This window comes from Hyalella azteca, unplaced genomic scaffold (assembly GCF_000764305.2).
Source record: "Hyalella azteca isolate HAZT.00-mixed unplaced genomic scaffold, Hazt_2.0.2 contig4725, whole genome shotgun sequence".
In the NCBI taxonomy this organism is placed as follows: Eukaryota; Metazoa; Arthropoda; class Malacostraca; order Amphipoda; family Hyalellidae; genus Hyalella; species Hyalella azteca.
The window spans coordinates 6,956-31,425 of record NW_025934936.1 but is presented as its reverse complement, the minus strand read 5'-3'; the positions used below and the strand labels follow the sequence as shown (position 1 = coordinate 31,425).

Sequence of the window (24,470 nt, the reverse complement as noted above, 5' to 3'; positions counted from 1 at the left end):
AAGAATCAAAACCTCACGTGATCAACCGTAATGACAAAAAATTTAGCTCGTAGCAAAAAAAAAACTACTTGCAATGTTTCACTAACCGGGCGTCTGGGTCCTTTTCGTTGCAGATGAGTTCAAATTCCGTAAGTTTGTCGAAGTTACATTCGCGGCACAGCGGAGGGCAGGGGTCTCCACAGAGACCCACGCAAGGGTGGCCACACGCCAGTGTTTTGGGACACGGTTCCTCGCAAGGCTCCTGGTCGCAGGCCTCACCGCACTTCTTCGAGCACCGCACTGCCTGGTGCTCGCACTCACTGCTGCAGGGCTCCTGGTGACAGAGAAAACAATTTAATAAAAAAAAATCCTCAAATAATCAACCAATAGTACCTCAGAGTCTCGTTACCGTCTGATGCTGGTACTCGATGCTGCAGGGCTCCTGGTGACAGAGTAATCAATATAAAAGCAAAATCCAACGCATTTTAAGAAAATCGCAGCAAGATTCATCAAGAATTTCTTAGACACATTACTATCCGAGGCCCTCATATGAAATAGGTTTCTCGTCGTATAAAATGGGAGTAATCTTCTGAAATAGAACACTGCCCGTCGCCGAAATGTCAAACAACTTCAATTATTTCTTGAATAGTTTTTAGAGTCAACAATGGCATAAAAAATCTTATTTAATTATAACTTCGGTCAGTGAGGTGTTGTCGAGAATTTCCTTCATTCTGTGCTAGTGGGCTGGAGAAAACAGACTGGGCTTAGAGCTTGAGCAAACTCGTAGCCTCACTACGAAGGTAGGTATCACGAATCTCATATCAAGACCTTTGCGGTATTGATGCGAGATTCGTTACACTTGATTTATTCATTATTTCAATATCTATTAATGTCGAGAGAACATTTGATATATGATTTGATGCATCTTGATATTCTGGAATAAAGTGAAAGAGACTCCTGCAAGCACGGTTTTAATTACTCCTGCAATAAAACTAACAATGGAGATTTTGAAAAATTAGCAGTCCTCAATAACTACTTGATGCGTTAGTTAACTAAAAAAAAAACAAATAAGTTGCACGTTACCTGGCATGGAGTGCACGGAGCGCCACAGATTTTATTGCAGCGGCTGTGGGAGCATTTCCAGCGACACTTCTCCTGGCAAGGCGGACATGCGGCGCTGCAGGGCGACTTGCATCTGCAAACATACCAACACTTGATGAATAGCGCAGTGATACGCAGAGAACGTAGAATCAAATTAATAGTTTAAACTAATCAATAAGTGGCGACTTACACCTGCAAACATAGCAACACTTGATGAATAGCGCAGTGATGTGCAGAGAACGAAAATCAAATTAACAGTTTAAATTAATTGATACATGGCGACTTGCATCTGCAACATACCAACACTTGATGAATATCGCAGTGATACGCAGAGAAGGGACGATAAAATTTATATTTTAACCCTTTGCTCTAGGATACATTCACCGTCGTCAATGCTATTCGTACGTAGTGGCTTGGGACCGAAAATACCCTCAAGTCACGAAAGGGTTGAAATAGGCACTACGAGAATACTTGCACCAGAAGCGTACCGACACCTGATAAGTATCGCAATGATGCGCATTCACAGAGAATGGAGCTGTCAGGCGAGATATTACAGAGTCTTTCGACTCGATAATATCTCTCTCTCTCCCTCTTAATTAGATCACAGAAACGCCGTGACGTGTATCCTGCGAACGCTTTGAAAGGTGTAATTACCTATCAGTTTAACTATGGAGCAGCACCTGATAAATATTGCAATGACGTGCAATAGCAGAGAGAGAGATGGAGCATAATAGTTTCGCAAAAACTTGCTGCTGAGATCTAATGGAACGTGCTCTTAGATGAAAAGAATACAAATGCACAACAGCATAAACAAATGACTTACAGCAAAAGATCATATTTTCTAGCGGTTGAAGAATGGTCAAGTGTCGTAGTTTTAATCGATCACTAACCAACACTACCAACCCAACTACTGATGCAGTTTCCAAGTTCCAGATTGCCCCATATTTATTAGCGTAAAAATAACCAACTTCACAAAAATCTGAATAATTCTACCCCTAAAAGAAGAAAAAGAAGAATAATTCTACCCAACGTTCTTGAAGCAATGGTAAGTAAAAGGCCATTGCACTCACACGTGACCACACACGAGCGTTCGTCCGCATTTCTCAGCACACGGCAGATGGAAGCGACCATGAAGGCAGGAGCCACAGGAGCCCTTGCAACGGTGTCCACATTTCAGGCTGGCCCCGCACGGCACACGACACTGGGAGTAGTCGGGCTCAGTCAGGGGCAGGCTGCTGCAGGGGACCAAGAGCTCGTGATCCTTCACAATGCATCTGACGCTCGCAGGAACGATTTTCTGGCAGCCGCCACAGGGTTCCTTGCAGGGACGCGGGCACTTGTGACCGCAGGGCAGGCGGCGCCCACAATCTTTGCTGTTGCACATCGAGGGATTGGGCGTCTTGCCGCATTCCATCTGGCACAATGGAGAAGGGCAATCTTAGCCATGGACACGCATGAATGCGAGAAGATGAGTCCCAGTAAAAGTACTTATGCAGTGAGAAGTATTAGTCATAATATCGGAACGAGTTAAAGATTTTCTATGCAAGCCGAATGTGCACATAAGTACATTTCCAAACCTGGCCATAAATATATCCGGACAATACTAGAAGCTGAAATAACGAGCAAAATCTAAAACGAAAGTTTCAGACTATTCCTGTAAAATTAACATTTTTCCTTGCATTTTCCAGATTAAATAAGCTTAATTTGTCTTTCAATTAGTCATGTTCGAGTTAAAAGGTTAGAGGGAAGAGTTTAGTTAAGTACCTTGATTTGATGTCCGCATTGATCGATGTTTTTGCTAACGAGGACGCGACAGCCACCACAGGGCTCACTGCAGCGTTGGTAACAGTTATGGCCGCATTCGGGCAGCGCTTTGCGGCATCTCTCTTTGCATTTGTAACTATCCACGGGATCCTGACATGCGAGCTGAGCCTTGTGTCCGCATGGGAGTTTCTTCTCAACTTTAATATTACACTCGAGGCAGGTCTGCCAACAGTACAGAGTGCATTTGTGATCCTGCGAGCAGCCCTTCATGTTGCGGGAGCATGGTGACTGGCACAGATACTTCACGTGCTCTGGGTCTGAGTCCACGTGGCAAGTTTGGTCGCATGAATGACCACATTCCAGGCGCACGTCACACTTCTTTGGACACTTCTTCTTTGCAGGATTCTGATGGCAGGGCATTTCAATAACATGGCGACATTTTTCAATAGTTTTATCCACTTTAGATGGGCACAAGAACGATTTTCGTGGCAAGTGACATGGTACAAGGTGTGAGTGACCGCATGGAAGTTCCTTCACTACATCAACCGTGCAAGGAGGACACGTTTCATAACAAAATGCAGGGCAAGGGTGACCTCTTCGATCACATTTCCTTTCGCATGGCTCACGACACTTGCTTTCTGTATGACTGGGATCATCCGGATGACAAATCCGAGGACACTTGTGGCCGCACATTGGAAAGTGGCCAGAACAGGGCTGAGTGCAGCCGCCTTCTGGACTCATGGTTCTGAAGTCTTCACCAGTCTTGACAGCAACCTTGCGATCAGGATGGCTCTGACATTTGAGGACGAGAGCATCGCCAAGGCCATCGATTTCCGTCAAGGATTTTTCAATTTTAATCCAAAGAGGAGAGCTCTGGCAAAGTTGCTTCATGTTACCAATGATGAAGAGTCCAAGTTTGGCGCGCGACAGAGCGACGCACACGCGGTTCTCGATCTTCAAGAAGCCCACGTTGCCTGAGTCGTTGCTGCGAACCAGGGACAACAGGATGATGTCGTTCTCCTCGCCTTGGTAATTGTCAACGATGGTGACGCGCATGCCGTCGCAAGTCGGGCTGTACTTCCGTTGTTCCTGTAAATATGCAGACGTCATTGATTTGGAGGCATATTTTCCTCACATGAAACTTTGGACATGATATCAGAAGTAAAAAATAATTGTGTGGTAGCATTAATCACCTCATGTGTCTTTAACCACTGTACACAAAGTATAGGATGAGAAGCATTACAAGAATACGATATTGCGGGTCTAATAATGAAACAAGCTAGGTAACTAGTTATGATTTATTGGGAATAAGAGACAGAGCTATCAAACCTAGGTTACATGATGAGCCATTAATCAGAAATCTTCACGAATTTGAGCCATTTCTCTTGAGCAGGCCAACTTGGATTTGCAGGGAAGTTTTGTGAAAAAAATCTGTTAATTTTAAATTTACTGTGTAATCTTCGGTTCAGAAAACGAAATTCAAGTTCAACTGTGACGAGTGCATTACAATGCAGACAAGTGGCACTTGTTTACGTACGGTGGGCAACATTTGCAAGTGCACAATTTTCAACAAAGCGTGCAAAAAATTGTTTTTCCCTATGGAAAGGATAATGAATAATGCTGTGATTTCTGTGATTATGGATGATTTATAGAATTCTGTCTGCATTCAACGAATAGAATTTCCGCTGACACGATCATTAAATTCTCGTCTTCGACGCATCAATGTACTAAATCTCACGAGGACTGGAAAATATTTACTCTCCACGCTACAAATAAAGCGTTACGGCCATCTACGCCATATTTGACTATCCGTACCAAGACTTTATACGCAAGTCGTCAAATATTATGTTTGCTTTCCATTACTTTCATGGTCTTGCATCAAGCAATGTCACCATTTTGTGTTTACTCATCAAGCTCTTCTGAATTGATGTTCCGGGTCGTAGCCTCACTTACTTTACGCAGCAGGAAGAACTGGCCGGAGTAGAGCGTTGGGTCGTAGCCTTGCAGGACGAGGTGACGAGCCAGACGCATGATGAACTCTGCTTCGTGGACGTTGCTGTGGCTGTTGTTATCATCGGTTTCCTGCAGAAGATCAAATTGCACAAATTAAAGAGTTAACTTGCATAGAAGATTACTGCAATTACAATCAACAGTTTTCTTACTTGGAAGATAACTTAGCCCAATTTCAAAGGTATAGACAGCAAAGTGGATCTGAAGATAACGAGCACTACAGCTATCAAGCTGAACAAGCAAGCTATCTTAAAAAGTTGAGGATATTTTAAAACAAGATGGGAAATTTTGATACAAACAAGCTTTTCTGCGACATACAGACCACAAGAGGCGGGTGATTCAGAGTTAACGCACGTTTTCTACAAGAGACAAAAACAATGTCAACATCTTAAAGTTAAAAGGAATTGGTGAGCAGCAATAGAAACTGATGCATGGACACCAGAAACACAAAAAAAAGTTTTCTCTATATCTCGGCTAGGGTAGAGTAGCAACAAGCAGGGAATCCTATCTACATATAAACTTGAACCCTTAAGGGGAGCGTCTGCTCCGAATTTTATCTGTTATTTATCGACGGATCGATTCGAAATTCGGTACACGTATGTAAAACGGAATTCTAAGACTTTTTTATTCGTGTGAATTTTTCGAAAAAATGAAAGAAAACGTGAAATTCTTAGAAAACGGACAAAAAAGAGGGTACTGTAGAAATCTATCTCCTCCTAGGATTTTCAAGCTACAACATCGAGACACATATCATTCGGCGCGTAAAGACCATATCTAAAACTGATGCAAACGATTTTTTGAAATTTTCATTTTTGTGGGTATGGGAGCATTGAATTTTTCGGAAATTTTTTCATTTTACCCCCGCCACCCCCCCCCCTTTTTTGCAGAATAAAATCCAAAATATAACGAAATTAAAAAAAAACGTCTGCATCATTTGGAGATCTTTTATTTGCGATTCGAACGGTATATCTCTCATTGATGTAGCTTCAAAACTCTAGGAGGAGATAGGTTTGCAGTGACAATAACTTAACTTTTCAGTAGAGCCCGAAAAAGTCGCACACGCCTCGAAATAGACATTCAAGGGTGCAAGGTTGCAAGACTAGACGATACTGGAGCTCAATTTCTGTCAAGGATGGTGCGAAGGACGGCACGAGAACCATCCCGTACGACTGCAGGCGGATAACTGAAGCACAACGTGTTCAGACAAGCTATTCAAGTGATCTACCGCTAATTTCGGCCTATCTTAAATGTTGAAGAACTTAACCACCCCTAACCCTTTCGCGATCTGTCGTGAACGCATAAATCAACGTACACAGATGGTTTTGGTACCGTTAGATGCATCAGAATGAAAGCTTTAAGACGAGTATAAAAACCAAAAAAGTCAAAATTTTTTATTTTGTGGCAGACGCTCCCCTTAAATAGGATACCGGTACGTAGGCAGATAAAATGGGCTATTTAGTGCGCCACTCAGCAACAATTCAACTGAAAATGCCAAGTCACTATGAATGATGAAGACCCGCGTCAGGAAACCTCCGTGCGGCAGCGTAGCTCCTCAGAGGCCTTGCAATTGATGTAATCTTGAGCTAAAGAGGCAGAATGAGATATGCGCAGGTATACCCACGAAGACCAAACACATAATGCCACTTTGAACAATACAATTAAATTTTATAACGTACTGCTAGCTCCTTCTCGAGGTGAGACACGAAGAAGACGCTCCTCTCGACACCCCGGATATGATCTCGGCCTTGGACTGACGCATGATCCTCGAGTTCCGGGTAGATGGCAGGGACCAGGAGAGATGAAATCTCAGGTCGCATGCGGTGCTGATACTTCAGGGTCTCGTACCTGCATAAATTGAGTTGGTGTTAGGAACATATACACGGCACCACCTTATAGACATATACTCTATACACGTCTCAACTTAGATTACAGAGCATCGAGATGACTGTGGCGTCTTCTATGAGATGTTTCTATGTACTGCTTCAGATTTGCATGTTCAATTGTAAGAATTGTTAAAAGGAAAGAGGATGAAGTGGCACAATGACCAGTCAATATTCCTGCACAGTAAAAATTACAATTTCGAAATGAAGCAAGGATGTCATACTTCATCTTCCGCTCGTTTTATTTATTTTGGCAGTTTACAAGTTGTTAGCTGAGATGAATTCAGCTCGTCGGCTAATTATCATGTTCAATCAGGGTTCTACAAAAAAAGTGCAAAATACCAAATCCTTGGGCAAAAAGTGGCTTGCAAACAAGATTACTTGCGGGATTTCCTCAAAAGTGCTGGAATATTCTTATTAAAGCTATCACTCACGCGACTCCGTTGTTGATCATCCGCTCGAAGAGCGACGTGTCGAGCCCGTAGTGCTTGGCGAGCTGGTAAACTGCAGGGCTTGGCTTCAGCTGCTGGTGGTCGCCTGCACAATTCAAACAGAAGTTACTTGAATAAATGAAACAATACTGAATGAGAGTGAACATCAATGCCAGAAATAACCAACCTCACCCCGTCACAGCGGTCAGAAATCTACAAGATGACAATTGCCATTATTGCAAATTGAGTACACTGAGAGAAGTGTACCCATTTTGTCCTGAAGTCTCATTACATTATTACAACAAATTCTTACTGTTAAACAATTGTGGACCATTTTTAAAATTCTTTCTAAGATTCAGTTGATATTTTGGAGTAAATTTGCCTTGTAGGTTCTCTTCCACAATTGTGTTGTTATAGTTGGGCAAGCACCTATATGGTGGTGTTGGTATTTGATCTTGAGTGTTCGCACTGAATGTCTTTAACTAAAAGCATTAGGATTAGCAGATGCTTTTCACAAGTAATGTAAGTAAGAAAAAGCGCACGTTTGTTGTAATCTCACCGATCAAGATGAGGTGCTCGCAGTTGGTGTTGAGAGAAGCTATGACGTGAGCCTCTAATATCTCGGCAGCCTCTTCAATGATCACTGAAACGCAACATAAAATAAGTATCGCAGTTGCATTTACTAGTCTAAAAATCTCTTACAGCTAAAACAATACAAATCACGGGAATAACATGAGATTAGGCATCAATACAAGTGTCATGACCGTCTTACAAATTACTGAATAGAGGTAAACAAAGTGAGAAAGAGCTTCATTATAGAGCCTGCATATTAACCGACCCACCCTTCCCCCCTGGTGATACCCGAAGTGCAGCAAATCATTTATCGTTCAGTAAGAACATAAGGTGCAGACAAAACTATTCAAGTGCTCATAGTTTGAGACTTGCCTATCCTGGGCTTGAGTTCCTGGACGACGTCCTGGAACTGCGCAGCCCCCGTGGTGGTGAGGCCCACAACGTCCGCCTGACGCGCCACGTGCAGATACTCGGAGTTCTTCACCTCCTGCGCCCTCGCCATGAGCCTCTGTATGTTGGCCTCGTGAGGGCGGATGGTCTCGCGCATTTTAGCCAACAGCTTGTGCCTCCATAGGCAATAAAGCAAGCATCTATCCTTGTAAGCCAACCGAAAGATGTCCACATGTTCGTTGATGGTCGCATTAGCCACGGAGGAGACATCTCTTGATGTGAACTGGAGAAGTTCGCCTAATATTCGCTGCTCTTTGTAGAATTTATCCAAGGTTATCTCACAGTCCTCTCTTGTTACATGGCCATCATTTAACTGACGAAATAGTGAGGTTTCAAACTCTTTAGGATTGATTCTCTTAACTTCGTATGATTTTGCTCGAGGCAAAATCAAAGCAGTTCCAGTTTGGAGGTCATCTTCCTCAACGTCAATGATTCGCTCATTCTCAGCTTCCCTCAGCATTTCCAGAGCATCATGCCATTCTTCGTCGTCTTCTTTGTCATCTGCGGCTGAAGGTCCCGTTTTAGGATCGCCATTCATTTGCGCAGGCATTGACCAAACCTGACGAGGATCATACGTTAGGTTCATGCACCACGGTTGATCGATTGGCAGCATCCAGGAGCGGTAGAGTTGACCGCGTTCCAACTTGCTTACGATGTTGGGAGGGATGACGCCGTACGAATTGAGCAAGCCGAAGCTCAGAAGTCCCAAATCATGCGCAACTTCTTGCAGTTGAGCATATTGACTTTTCAGCTTAGTTTCGGCGTCATTTACTCTACTTCGTATTTTAGAGCCAGCATTTCGGAGGTTCGAAGGAAGTCGCCGTTGTTCTTTCAAGTAGCTAACAAACTCGTTGATTTGGTAGCTCTGGATGCTTTCACTTTTGCTTCTGTTTCCAATGCGGATTATTCTTTTAGTGAAGTTGAGCATGCCTTCCAAAAACTGATCCAGCGCGTGGTTTGTGTAGCAAATGACGAGAATGGGCGATGTCACGTCCACATCAACTGTTCGCACCAGCCTTCGATTTTGATGCCCAGGGACATGTCGGATTTCAGTTTCTTTCCTAGACCATGCCTGCGAATTGTGGAGCAAAACTTGGGTGATTTTTAGACCTAAATAAGTTTTGCCGGTTCCTGGTGGGCCTTGAATCACAACCAGTCGTTTTGTGAGCGCGGAGTGCAGTGCTTTGCGTTGGGATCGGTCGAGACCAAAGTCGGATGATCTCGGCCACATTTCTACCTCAGCGTTCGTTATGGGAATGTGCTGAAGATCCGGCCGATTGTTTGGTGGTGGAATGGTGTTTGATTTCGGGAAAATATCAGTTTTATCCTGATCTTTCATGTAGTTGTTTTGCAGAACAACGCGCAGATCGTAGTGCACATTGGCTGCGTTTAGCACGTACTGAGGAGGTCGGACAGCTTTCTCAGCGAAGACAATGTGCTCAACAAGCGGGAGGGTATTTTCATCCATGAATTGGAGAGCTCTGAGCACGTGTTTGTACGCGATGAAGAAAGTCCTTGACTCAACAGCTGTGTATTCAAGACTGGCGTCAAGTTTAGACACTGAAAGCAGCTTTATGCCAACAAGTCCGTTCTTCAGTTTGTCAGGGTCATGGCCTGCAACGGTTGCCAGAAAAGAAGAGGCAAAATTGTCGGCACTGAAGCACATTACGTTGCCAAACAGCAGTCGCTTTGAGAATTCGACTTTGAAATTTTTTGGGAAATTAAGCTTCACAAAATGCACAAGTTCACCGCGCACGATCTGGGTATCCTGAAATTTGACTTTCCGGTACACTCGGACATCCTTTACCCCCTTCAGACCAGATTTTACCTGGCGGATGCCTTCGCGCAGGGGGCGAATGAAGTCTTCGCGTAGAAGCCTAAACTGTACATCGAGGTAATTGTGTACATCTCTGTAGGCCCCCTCAGTGATGTTCCTCCTTATGAGAGGAGCTTCAAGCTGCAGCAGCTCATCGTCGGTAGGCTCAATGGGTATGTCCCTGTAGTCGTCCTCTGGTTCCAGATCATCGAGGTCTGCGAGGCGATCAGCAAAAGGACGTCGCTTCCGCTCGCCGATGTCAGGCCCCGGCTTCTGACTCTCGAGGAGCAATGCCAGGAGCTGCTCATACTCAGTCATCAGCTCGTTTAACTCGGATTGATTTTTCAGCTTAGGAATGACGATCTTGACAGTTTGCAGTAAAGTAGGCAGCATCTCCTTGGCTTGGTTAATGAGAGTTTTTTTCAATACTTTCAGTAATTGTAGTTGATCTTCAAGGAAGCTTTTCACGTCCGTCCTCTGGCTTGTCATCAACGAAATGTGAAACGTAACGAGCTTATTCACAAAATCCTCAGTGAATATCATAGTGAAAATTTCAATCAGACTCTGTCGACAACCCGTGCAAGTCGATGCACTGGCGAGCACCTTGATGAAAAGAACTAATTTATCATCAGGGATTTTCGTCTCAGCCAACAGTTGAGGCACTCCAGACCTGTCACTCAACAGAGAGTGGATGACCAGATCTGGTGGCTGAGTAGTCCACTCTTTGAGAACATTGATTCCAACAGGATAAAGTCTCTTCGCATTGTGACCTCCCGTGTGTTCCCTTTCTTCGTCTCTTTCGCCGTTGTTGTTTTCCTGATGTGTTTGAGGGCGTCCTCTGAAATAAGAAAAATCATACAAATTAATGATGAAAAGTTAAATCCTTCCATAAGAATCTTGCTGAACTCTGGTCACAGTAGATAACATTTTCAGAAAAATATTGATGAAGAATTTCATTGGTTATGTTTAAACCAAATTAAATATTTTTACATCATTACTTGCCTGAAGAACGGAGATTTGAATGTCCTAGTATGGACGTTACTAACAACTGAATTCTAAAACACCAATTATTGCAGTGAACCCTACAGAAAGCATTTAAAATTTTTGTATTAATGTATGACAAACGAGCACATGAATTCTAAGGTTAATAATTGAGGTGCTGGTTCCAAAACTATGTTACACACTCCCCTCGAGCTCCACAAGTCTTTTATTTTGTACAATAACACTTCTGAGGTCATTAACGAATTTTACTTTGGTATTTTTGCTTCCCTCGTGTTTCCTGTAGCCTACCATTGAATACCAAGTCTAGTATTCAACTAAATGATATGATATTTAGCATATCAAGTAAAACAAAGTGCTTCTACGGCTACATGATAGTGGCTATCATTTTGTATCCATGCTACACAGTGACTTAGTGACTTTCATGTGTTACGTATCCGATCATAAAAGTTTTGGAGAAAAGTTTCTGTTGGTGGCTTGGGTATTGCTGAAGAACATAAATCAGGATCTGGGCATTGAGCTAAGAATTAGCATTAAAATATATAAAAAATATGGTAATTTTATGGTTCTTCAGTGGTGTTCAAACTAGTTAAGGATGGGGTTAGGCATTTTCTTTAATAAAAGTTTGGTCAAAAACTACAATAGCACTTTTATAATTCAAATTAAATGAATAGATTTAAAACTGTTTAGTTTACATACCTCCCACCAAATTCATGTTGTTTCCAGTTGCCTCTTCCCCGAGCATGGCTTCTTCCACGTGGACGTCTCTGACCAGCATCAGAACGCAAGTCTATAAGACTGGGCAATCCGCCTTCTCTAGAAGAACCTCTTTCACTGGCGCTGTAGTTCAGGGCATCAAGGCTGCCAAGATGGCCAGAGTGCATTTCATACCTGCCATTCTCATGGCTGCTGGACACACCATACCCATAATTCTGCTGGCTGTTGGGCACACCATACCCAATATTCTGTTGGCTGTTGGGCACACCATAGCCATCATCACTGTAGTTGCATACAGCATTGCCAGAACCTCTGTAGTTTGGTCGGCCATGTCCACGGTTTCCACGACTCCTCCCTCGACTGTAATACAATGCATTTGCTGCACATTTTTTTAAACAATAGTGAGTAAAATATACAAAGGATCCTTAATAAGGAGTTATTCTAAATGGTGGACCCAATTTAATAAATTTGTACTTATTTAACAGGGTGCGTACTGGTATTTAAAAAATTCCATGACTTTTCCATGACTCTACATGACCATCAATATAATTTTCCAAGACTTGTATTCAACAGGTTTAGCATGACTGAAAGACTAACCATGCATATTCTATCATCTCCTACAGTTGATAAAGAGCAAACGTGCAAATGCATAGAGCAGGCAGACACTGAGGAACAAAAATGACACTAATCTGCAAATCATGCCCACACTGGTATTATTATGAATTCAATAACTAGTGTCAAATCAAAACATATACTGTACTGAGTAATGCACACAAGATTGTACATGATAATGTCAATACAGTCCAGAACACTCTTCAACACCACTACCCTAACATTCAACTGGCAGCTACATATTTCATCATTTTTTGCTGTATCGCCTCATGACGTTGAACTTGGCGATAATTTTCAAATCCCCATTTCTCTCCATTGCTTCTGCATATTCATCTGCTGCTTGCTCAAGCGCCTTGATGCCTCCTCCGCACGCCTTTTCTTCTTCTTCAGTTCATCTAGCTCATCCATCAGAGCCTTCCTCTTCTGGGTTTTCTTGGCTTTTGCATTCTGCTCTTTCTCTTCTGCCAAATAATTATTTTATGCTGTTTTGGTACTGGGAGCTGCAAGCAGCATCTTCTTAGTGATGGTCATCTTGTACAGGCCACCAACATCTGCAATATGATCAACCACAGCAAGCAGGGCAACCAAAGTTTGCTCTTTCATGTTGTGTGTCATGATTTCCTTCTTGAATGAAAACCCTCTTTTAACCGTGGCTTGGCCATGAGACAGGAGCATGAGCATCTGCACTACATTTCAGAGCTTGTAGGTGCTCTCTGACAGGATGGCATGCCAAAAAGTGTCCAGTCAATCAGAAGTTGAAAATGCTTGAAATTGTGCATTCAATTTACTGCAATGTTGTGATTCATCTTTAAAGTTGGACATCTCATTGCAAAACACTATCCACATCTGTGTTAGGAAATCTCTTGGCATCAACAAGCAAAGTGAGAGTTCTTCAATCATGTCTTGTCAGGTTCCTTCCAGTCCTTGATGAATCCTTTTGGCACCATGGCCATCTCAGGTTCCTACCAAGGACATACCTGATAGGGCTCTTGTCCAGTAGCTTATGGACTACAGCCTGCTTGAAGTCCTGCACTCGTGTCTTGAAAGTGAGAACTTGCAGTGGTGCATTGCCCTCTTGTCTGCAAGCTTTTTTTTTATCGCGGTCCTGGCCATGTAACTAACATCAAGCTTATTGAGGGAAATCAAAAGCCTTTTGTTTCATGACTTTCCATGACCTGAAATGAAATCCAATGGCTTTCCAGACCTGGAAAATGAAAAATCAAATTCCATGACTTTCCAGGTTTTCAATGACCGGTACACTCACTGATTCAAGTATAAATCTAAAATGAATAATTTATGCACTGATTGAAAGAGAAAGGTTCAAATTTTTTTAAAACCTATTCAGACTCAAAATTAGGTGGCATCCAAAACTTTTTGAATCAGTCACTTCCTAGGTATTACACACGGAAAATGAAGATCTGGCTCTACACTTCTGGCCACCGAGATCACCTCACCCCATGTGACTATTTCTTATGGGGTTATGTCAAGATATCAGAATTATGAACTGAAAGCAAAATGTAGGCAAAATTTTTACTCAAAAATTTATACAAATTTGAACCTTGCCTCAACAATATGTTTCCATAAAAAAAAGTTGCACTGTATTGCGCAAGTGATGCTAGTTAGCAAATGTTCAAAGTTCTGTTCACAGATTTAGACCAACTTTCAGGGTACCACTGCACATAATACAAGCATTGTTGTGTGAGATCAATTAGGCAAGATGTATGAATCAATTCATATTGGGTTCCCTTCAACAAAATGTACCATTTTAATAACAATGCTAAATCAAGGAACTGAGGGTTGAATGATAGAGCTGGTGTGCAAGAATTCAAACAATGAAAATTTCAAACAAAAAGTAAAGCAATGACAAATTAAAATTTAACAAAGAATTTTGAGACTTGAGTCTTATTATGAGAGTCTGATTGGCAAAATTTGAAATTAAATAATTTTTGATCTTGAGAACAATCAAGAATAAAACTTCAATCAAGAACATCATAATTAATGAAGATGATTGAAATTAGGTGTGATAAGAATTGGATGGTTTGTTAAAACATAATGAATAAATGCTTTTATAACCTCTTACTAAGTTAGTACAGTTAAGAAGTCTGGCAAGAGAGAAAAATTTTATGGTGTAGAGTATGATGATGGACTTAAAGCCAAACAAATAAAATCCATTATTGGCAGGGTTGGCAATGATTAAATCCAACTGATTAAATCATTTGATTTTTTTGATTTTTTTATTATATAAATATCTTTAATTATCTTTATCTTTAATTTATTTTGAGGTATTCTTATTCTTGGTTTAGTATATAGGTATGTACTATGACAAATTGGAATATAAACCTGTTGCCTTTAGTGTGTACCTAAGTTCCAATGAATTGTATATTTTTGCTATAGAGGCAAAAGTATTGCAATACATTGTACATAGCTAGCAGCTTAGCTAATTCTTATAAGGCTATAAGTAGTCTTTAACTAACTATTTGACTATTTGTTATATATTAATTACATTATACAATTTACATGTGTTAGCAAGCTTATATAAGAAGGGTTGGTTGAGATTGTATTGACCTTTTAGGCATTTAGAAAGATTTTCACCATAACATGAATACCCATTATAATTAAAATATTTAATTTCAATTTTTAAATATGTGAATTTATAACTAGAAACAAAACAATTACAATTATAAACCTATATATAAAATGATTAAATGCAGTAAATGGAAATAAAATGTTTTAATTGTATACATGTTTATTTCAAACAGTGTTAGCTTTTCTCATCAGTCTTGTTTCAAATTGTTAAAGTTTTTTTGGTTGTTGTTCAGTTAATGTTTAGTATTGGTTTATTGGTCTGAATCAAATGGGAACAAAGCAGTCAGTCACTTAGTCACTACTAGTCAGTGTGTTTAGAGGGTAGAGTCAGGTAAATTTATAGGACTATCTATTGATTGTGCTGTGCACTGTTGACTGTGCTATCAGCTACCTATCTGTTATTGGACTCTTCAATGTTTAGAAGATCTGCGTTTCTGAAGTGTTGTTGTATATTAAAGCCAGTTAAATGGTCAATATTTAGCTTGTTGCCTTGCTCCATGCAAATTTTACAAAGCTAATGAATAGACTTATCAATAATTGTTTACCCAAAAGTCCCAAAGTGGTAAACACCACCTTGGCCATTCTTGAAGGCAATAACTGCCCTTTTTAGCCATCCATATACTGTTATTGTTGGTAGGCTTATTGCAATATAAAAAATAACATTCAAGAAATAACTGAAAAATCAAATAAATAAAGAAAAATGAAAAAATAAAAAATCATCAATTTTTATTTTTTTTTAAATAAAAAAAATCACCAACCTTGATTATTGGCCTACAGTAGAGGAAAGCAGAAATAAAGTATTATTATGGGAAATAAATTGCACAGTAGTACTGCAAGAAATTGTATGCAGATGCACTTTTGAGAGTTCACCATCTTACAAGGTCTATTGAAGAAATTTGGCTTTATTATTACACATGTTTTGACACTAACACTACCGGATTGCACAAGATGGAAATACAAGGCTTGTCTGTAAAATAAGTTCCACAAATCATTTTACATAAAAAAACTGGTTTAATTGCAAAGTAAAGTACATTTTGAAAAGCTGAGAGCCTGAGCCCATTTTTTATTTTTCTACGTAATTGCCACTTCTGCATTCAAGGCACCCACTTCTCCAAACCAGTCATAGAACTCTGCTGCCTGTCCCTGTAAAATACTAACAACTGTATTTTGCACCTCTTCATCTGACTGGAATTAGGCTCTGCCAACGTTTTTCTTCAACTCAGCAAAGAGATAGATGTCACTTGGTGCAAAATCTGTGCTGTAGGGTGGGTGAAACAGCATTTCCCATACCAATCTTTCAAATGAGAGCTGCGGCTTGATCAGCGGAGTGCGGTCGGGCTGCTGTCACTTCAATCCGCTGCTGGTGGTGGTCAGCTGCGAGCTTTTTTGGTACCATCTTACCAATAGCCTAAATGTTCAGTCAAAATCTTGTCAATTATTGTTTTGCTGACCTCAGGAATTTTTTTCAGAAAGCTCTCAAACTGTAATTCATTGATATTCAAGCATTACTACTTCAACTCTGGCAATCGTTTCATTAGAAACCAATGGCCACAGGTGTTGTGAGCATTAGTTTGGACATTTTCAAAATCCTGACCCATTTGTGCACAATCCCGGAGCTCATACTCTTCTCCAAAGTTTTTCATTAATTTCCTTTGCAGATTTCTTCATAGCGGCCAGGAAACGAATAACACCACAACTTACAGCTGGCAAGAGACAAATGAGAAAGCCTCATGGCTGAGGCCTGCTGAGGCAAGCCCAAACATTGCAGGGACACTGGCTTGGTAAGGGATTGGAGTGGGGAAATTGAACAACCTGCCTGTGTTGCCTAGCCATGCATAGAAACAATCCTAGTGCCAACAGCAGCCCAATTAACTTATTTTACGGACACGACTTGTGTAACCCACAAAAAAATTGAACACAAGAAATAATTACAGTAGCACACATAAATATTATTTCAAAAGAACCAACCCAAAATCAGGTCCCCTATTTGGAACATTATTGAAACTTCCACGAGTTTTAGGTCTTGCCCCCAGCAGTGGAGCTCTGGGGCCTCTGCCCTGATATTTTCCTCTTGACCTTGCAGTAGAAGATCTATTGTTGGGTATTTCATCATCTGCAATATCAAAAATTTAAACTGTATAAGTCATCATGATCAATTTGGTAACAATTATTGAGAAATATGAATTATACAGTATTTGTTATGTATCATTTATAATATCATTAAAGATATTCATTGACTAACTGTTAATTATGACCTGTTTACTGTTTGCCAAAAGGAATATCATTGTTCACTGATGTTTGCAAGTAAAGGCAATGGCATCAGTACAGTAGTTCAGGAATTACCCAATATCTGCTATCTTAATTTTCTATATTTTGCTCATAGATAGCATGTGAATCTTGAAAGAGTGATGAATCTAAGGAGTTGTTCTTCTAGCAATAAAATTTGTACATATGTATATCAACAAAAGGCAATAACAACACATTAACAGCTGCCAATAATTCATCATCACTGATCAAGCTGGCGAATTGATTAAAATTATTATATTTTTCAGGTGCTGCATTGAGTTTTATTCTAAATCAGAGCAAATATTTTGTTTATCAATAATAAAAACATAACCAAATTGTTCAAACAAATTGCCTGTATCACACACAATTCCTGTTATCCTCCAAGTATTTATATTAAACCAAGATTAAACCTAATGAAATTAGAATAGTAGAAATACATGTTAAATTATCCTCATTTTGGTCAGAATGTCACTTTCCCAATTTGGCTATGATTAGCAATCATAGGCAGAAACAAACAAGTAGCAATCAACATTTGTTCTTCAAGCTAGCATACTGTCAAACATGGTGATAAGGGATGCGTTTTTTATAACTTCTTACCCCAAACAAATTCAAGCTCATTTTAAAGGTTTTTGCAAGGGCTATTGCAGGCATCTATGAAATAATTCTATATGCTATTCATAAGGTGTCAGACACAAAAAAAAAACATCCCAAATTACTAGACTCGAGTCCTGCGTTTGGCTTTTTTTTTATCTGAGACTAGACGAGACAGCAGGCTCTGTCCCAGTTCGCAATAAAAACCGGGACAATTTTCAGCCCTTCATAGGAATTCCGGGATGATACCAAGATGAGAAATCCCGGTTAAAATAGGTAGCTTAAAATTTCCCAGAACTTATAGCCATTTTATTGAGACATAACAAGAAATAACGAGACGAATCAATTATTGATGTGGTGTAAACTTTGGCTTACCATCATACATTTATACAATAACTTGGGACGTATCCTTTTACTATTCTGATTGGAGCTCGGCAATTGAAATGATTCTTGCTACGAATACATGTTGTGGTTTAATATGGTACTTAATGTTGACAGGCAATTAAAAATGGAAAAGTACATTATTTATTTTCCAATAATTGTGTTCTATGATGGTCTGGAGGAGGCCATACTAGGTGTAGATGGTGACATCAGCTGACTGGACAGACTTTGATTTGCCTCCAGCTCAATCACAGAATCAGATTTATCAATCTTGCCTTGACCAATCTCCTTCAACAAAAAGTTTGGAAAGAAATATCAACAACATTTTAAAATGCAACAAAATTTAAGTTGGAAAAATATAAGTTTGATCTTCAAAAAAGAACTCGAAATATCCATTTGTATCCTTTCTAAATAACGTTCAACAAGTGTTTTATAACAATTCAGGAAACTGCGCAATTGTGAAGATTTCCTGGAGGCATAGCACAAATTTTACTAGAGGCAGAGATAATCAAAAACTAGCTTTAGTATTATTAGGAATATCTTACCAGGACTCCACTCCACTGTCTACTGATTGGCCGACTAATCTAGACACTGCATCCCTACTCCCTATGAGCTCCATGGCGCCTGAACTCGTTCCGAACGCGTAATGAACTCAACTCGTACTTGTACGGTTCCCATAAGTTCCATCAAAGCCTTGGTTAAGACTTACGGGTTACTTTTTTTATTCAATACTCAGGGCCATATATTAACAGGTTTGCGGTGTTTCTTGGACCACTAATCAACTGCCATGTCCATTGGTCAGACAAATTTTGCTAAATCTTCAATTAACTCAATTTAACTGGGAACTGTCTATGGCCAATGGCCCTATTAGCAATAAAGGGCTAACTTGTCATTCTTCAACCCATGTTTTTGAAATGATTCATATCGTAATTGAAAAACTTGTTTTGTCTTAAATAATAAAGACAAATCTTGTCTCATCTTGTTATGTCTCGTTTCAAATCTGTCTGTGTCATCCCAGTTCATAAATAACCGGGACACAAGTTTCAAAGTCCAGGATAGAATTATTGTCTCGGTTCATACGTTTATTCTGGGACAAATTTTACCCTCTGTCCCGTTATTTTTTTCCCCGGAATTTTCTTGTCTCGATTCGTCTGTCCCGGTTCATTTCAAGAAAATTATTTTGGGATGCAGAAGTCTACAAATTACCTCTGGAAAGTAGGTACTTCAGGAAACTTGAAATAAAACTTAAATTTTGAAACATTTGAAGCATACAGAGTGTACTCATTCATTACATTAATAACAGTACTAAATTCTTTGTTGTTAATTGATCTTTTTGTTAACTGGAGCCTTGGCTAGTCAAGGTTCTACTGTAAATGTTTTTAGGGGTGTCTCTTATTAACTGTGAGTCTGTGCCTTGTACTTGTTTTTTTATTTATTGCTATAATAATACCATATCCATACATTACTGTATAATTGATGTGATATTACTGTATCCATGGATATGCCATAGAGCATTGACAACAACCTTGTCTACTGTAAGCTTCATATCAGCAGCCATATAGCATTTTTTCTCTATCTGTAAGCTTACAGGACTAGGGCCCTGGGCTTGTAATTTTGCATCATTTTAACCCATTAATGACGAGAATTATTTACTGAATTTTTTTGGGGTTTCTTGTTAAAATATTATAGTCAGATGGGGTAAGACAGGACCGAAATCACTAACAAGCATGTAGCACCTATACCATGAATAAATAAAAAACCCTAAACCTATCACAAGGTGTAGTTATGCAATGGGCTTCTAAGCTACAACTCAGACTTTCTGCACTCACACAGTTTTCTGTACAGATTGAAAAAAGTGAGCTGATCCCATCTTACCCCACTGGGGTAAGATGGGACCGGGCATGGGGTAAGACAGGACCAACTGGTAATTCTTGTGTTACAAGGTTTTTAATAAAAGTACAAACCTGATATTTAATATTATCAATCTAGAAACACATTATTTGATTACACAACCACTTGTTACTGTTTTGTGTTGCAGGATGTCAACTCTATTGATATTTATCAGTCACATTGGAGTTTTTGTCACGAGAAAACTGTTAACTCTGAAATGACCACATTTTTTTAAGCGTATAAATTTTTTTTGTTATAATTTCTAGTGATTCTGGTCACTAAGTAGTGTATAGATGAGTATGGAACATTGAAAATTGTATATTGAAAAAATGTAAGGCAACATTTCAGTCCACTTGGTCTTACGAGGTCCTAACATTAAACGCGACGGTATGATCCATTTAGTCTTCTGAGCGCAAAATATGGATGATATTATGTAGCTGGCATAGTTAATTATCATTTTACACATTACTTTTGCTAGCAACAATAGGCTTAAGAAGTTTGGCCAAGAAACTCTAGTATTTTAGCAAAAATGCCTTATTTGAGATTGAAATTTCAAAGAAAATTTGTGTTTTCCCAACATCCTTGTTATTCTCGATAGGCGAGCAGAATTGCTTGTGGTTGCGTCATCTGAGTTATCTGAATCTCAGTATGTTTCGTTTGTTGCTGCTTCTGTGAAAGGTTCAGTAGCAAATATTTGATCTTCGTGTTATTCTTCTCTGAAAATCTCAATTATTTCATGTTATGATCTGCCAAAAAAAAACAATTAGAAAAAAAGGGACTCGGGATGAACAATCGTATAGTGTTCAACGTACCTACTTCCAAATATTTCAACTTTCGGGATATATATTCCTAACAGCTCTAAAGATAATGGTTCACTAATAAATAACAGAAAAACTTAAATCTAAGATCTAAATAAATAATTTCTAAGTACAAACAAGTTTTTGAAATACAATGCGTAACTATATCACATAGTAATCTACTAGGAAAATGAGATGACCGGAATGCTTACACTACTGCCGAGCGGTTCCATTTGGAACCAGACAAAATATTTCATGATCTATAAGACTTTAGAAACATTATATCACGTAATGCCATATACAGGATTGAAAGTACTCTCTTTATCGATAAAATTTTGCATCTAACTTGTAAATAATATATTCTCAGAACGAACTACTTACCTTTCTCTGCAATGATGTCAAGCCCTTCTGACTGACACCCAGTACTTACAATCTTTTAATGTTAACTGAGCAGGGAGTAGTCGGCGCATCAGAACCAAACGTTGCCAGAACATGGACAAGATGTGTATCAAACCTACGCATCCACTAGTATATTGATTTGACCATACAATTTTATTATGGATCCATTTTTTTCTGCTGGTTCCAAATGGAACCGCTCGGCATTAATGGGTTAATTGGGTCAAGCAAATTCACTAGAACAAAAAAAAAAAAAAAGATTGTAAAAACATTAAAACATTCCTGAAACAGAAAGGACTAATTTAGTGACAACCATCATATTCTTTGGAGAAATAAATCTTAGCATAGTTTAATTACTTCTCATTCTATGTTGCCCGGTGCACAATTATATTGAAAACATTCTATGCACAATTTTGTTATGACCAATGATGCATTAATTTTTCATTAAGTGAATTTTTTTGATAAGCAAAATACATGTAATCACAATTCTCTGTTGTTATTAAATTTTTTTTTCATTAACTGGAGCCTTTGCTAACCAAGGGTCTACTGTAAATACGTTTCAATGGGTGGCATGCCCCTTATTACCTCAGGAGTCAGGAGTGAGGAGTGGGTATCCCTTCCTTTCAAGGCTCATTATTCTGCCTTGCAGTAATGGCCACCATTTTTTTTTTGAACCACACAAATTTCATCAATTGATTTATAACCCAACTGTCCCAACAACTGTGCAACATTTTTGCAAGTAAAATTTTGCAATACAGCAAAAATTTTGTTGCTAGACCTCAGCAGCTCAGCAAAGGTACTTTCCAAAAATCTCACTTTTCACACTTTATACTTTTATACAAGGATTTTTCACAGGTAGGCTAGTAAATGTTTGATTTCTTAACTTGCATTATGCTACTTAGACAGGAAAAAGATAATACTTTAGATTAAGTGCATCCAAAAAAAGGGTGTTTTTTTTTAACTATGTTTTTGGGGATGCAGATTAAGAATCTGAAATCCATTTTTGGCGGTCGGCATCAGAAATTTTTAATGGAACCTGTTCCTAACTGGACCTAACCTGCGAGGTTTTCATTGATTGGCTAGGTTTTTCCGGCCGCCGGACGGACTCCAAACATAGAAAAAACCTAGCTGATCAAAGAAAACCTTGCAGGTTACCTAGGTCCAGTTAGAAACAGGTTCTATTAAAAATTTCCGATGCCAACTGCCAAAAACGGATTTCAGATTCTTAATGTACACCCCAAAAAACATATAATTAAAAAAACACCCGTTTTTTGGATGCACTTAATCTAAAGTATTACCAGGAAAAATGTTAAACTCTGTGCTGCTATTTTTAGTTTTTCAATATTAGCCTACAATTAGTAGGGTAAACGCAGTATATTCCGACATCGTGGGTAATTACGTCACCTCTCTAGTTTTTCCTTTATATTAAGAATTACCCACAATGTCGGAATATACTGCGTTTACCCTAGTGACAAACCAGAGATTTTTTAAAATCAGTTCATTTCTAATTTCCTTATTTATCCAAGACTTAAACCAATTTCTTATGTAAGATAATGCTGGTATCATGATACTTTACTGGTCTACTTATAGGACTCAAAAATGAACTCGAGGGAGAGTCTAAAAAACCCTCTGCTTTGCCACTATGCGGCATACAGTTATTTTTTTATAGTTTTTCATTTCTCGATGCGTACTCAATGTGACGGAATATACCGCGTTTACCCTAGTTTAGCTGCTACATTCCTACAAAATGAGAGAGGACTGTCCCTTATTACCCCGCCCGGTGGCAAACCAGAGATTTTTTAGAATAGGTTCACTGTCGTTCACAGTTCACTTTTAATTTCCTCATTTATTCAATATTTAAACCAATTTCTTATGTATGATTATGCTGGCATCCATGATACTTTACTGGTCTACTTATAGTATTCAAAATTGAACTAGAGCCTTTGAGGCGTTGAGGGAGAGGCTATTAGCTAATTAAGGCTAGCTTGAACCTTCCTTACCTGAATCATTCATTTTAAAGATTTGGTTCGATGGTCCGGCTGCACAGGCGCTCCAATAATATCCCAACTGGTGGGTTCAAGTCCAAGAGACCATGGCACGAGTTAAAATCTAGCTAGCCTACTCCAAACTTTTAAAGTCCAAGTCCCAAGACAGTGTCTCCAGGCTCCAGCCCAGGCATGAATAATGGAATAACCAACATTAAATAACACCATCAAAGTCAGTGTTAACTGTTAAGAGCTAAAATGAATAGGAATAGAATTGTTTGGTAATTTTTGAAGATTTGTACTTCACTCTAAACTGCGATTCCTTCCCAAGAGTTGATCTCCAAGTGACACAACAAACAACGGTTATCACTGAAGAATGCAGGATTTTTTTTAATTTGATTTTAAGACTTCAGGTGTGAAACAGTCACACCTCCCAGCCTGAGCACAACTTGATTTTTCTTGAAAACTCCAACTCAACTGCCTCTTCACTTCACTTTGAATTTTTCTTCATGCTCTCACAAAGAGGTTTTTGTGTAGAAGAAAATAACAAAGGAATTAGGCACTGATAATTTTCATAGGGTGTTCACCATGCTGCATTTTAGCAGGTATTGTCCCAGGTGATGAATGACCGTAGTTCTCCTTTTTTGGGGAATATCACCCCCTCCCAGAGCTGTGATGAGGTTCCAAGGAAGTGAAAGGTTCTCCAGATTTGAGCAAAATTCCCTCCTCTGATTCATGTATAGCAAACAGTGCAAAATGAAATGCTCAATTGTGTCTTCTGTGTTGCATTTGGGGCAGATGCCGGAATTGGCCAAATTGAAGCGGGCCAAGTGGGCTTTCACACCAGCATGACCAAGCCTTTTGGGTACTGAGATAGAGATGTTGAAGAAGGGGCTTGCACTGGAGATCTGGTGGGTCTGAAGGTACTGGGTGGTCCCCATTTCCAAGAGGATTCAGTTGTTGGTGGCTGGTGTGATGGTATGGAGGATGATGCATCTTGGGCGATGAGCTGAGTGAGTGTTGGGAAAACCTTCAAGGAGTCAAGTTCCAGGTTGTTGGCACCGTTTGTTGGTTGCTTGTTTTGTTGACTGTTAAATTCGCTGAGTGGAGCTGTTCTTGCTGTGTTGCTTTGTCTTTGTAGTATAGTTGGTGAGGGTGCTGGGCTTGCTTCCTCGGCCTGAACTCTGGCTCGGGCAGCTGCAAAGCTGATCCCTTCATCTGCTGTG

General features: G+C 39.6%; 1 protein-coding gene across 2 annotated transcripts in view; it reads right to left on the bottom strand.

Moving 5' to 3' along the window:
• Window positions 1–23,567, bottom strand: part of LOC108672075 (NFX1-type zinc finger-containing protein 1-like) — a 29,185-nt gene extending 5,618 nt beyond the window's left edge. For both annotated transcript variants that reach the window (XM_018159697.2, XM_018159698.2), the window contains exons 1-12: window positions 23,260–23,567; window positions 16,887–17,031; window positions 11,703–12,080; window positions 8,111–10,842; window positions 7,725–7,808; window positions 7,169–7,271; window positions 6,531–6,699; window positions 4,798–4,926; window positions 2,845–3,933; window positions 2,151–2,494; window positions 1,063–1,174; window positions 87–313 (exon numbers count right to left, since the gene is read on the bottom strand). In XM_018159697.2, the coding sequence (XP_018015186.1) occupies window positions 87–313; window positions 1,063–1,174; window positions 2,151–2,494; window positions 2,845–3,933; window positions 4,798–4,926; window positions 6,531–6,699; window positions 7,169–7,271; window positions 7,725–7,808; window positions 8,111–10,842; window positions 11,703–12,080; window positions 16,887–17,031; window positions 23,260–23,272 (5,525 nt within the window). In that variant the 5' untranslated portion in view covers window positions 23,273–23,567. The remainder of the gene's footprint in view (window positions 1–86; window positions 314–1,062; window positions 1,175–2,150; window positions 2,495–2,844; window positions 3,934–4,797; window positions 4,927–6,530; window positions 6,700–7,168; window positions 7,272–7,724; window positions 7,809–8,110; window positions 10,843–11,702; window positions 12,081–16,886; window positions 17,032–23,259) is intronic.
• Window positions 23,568–24,470: the final 903 nt, after the last annotated feature.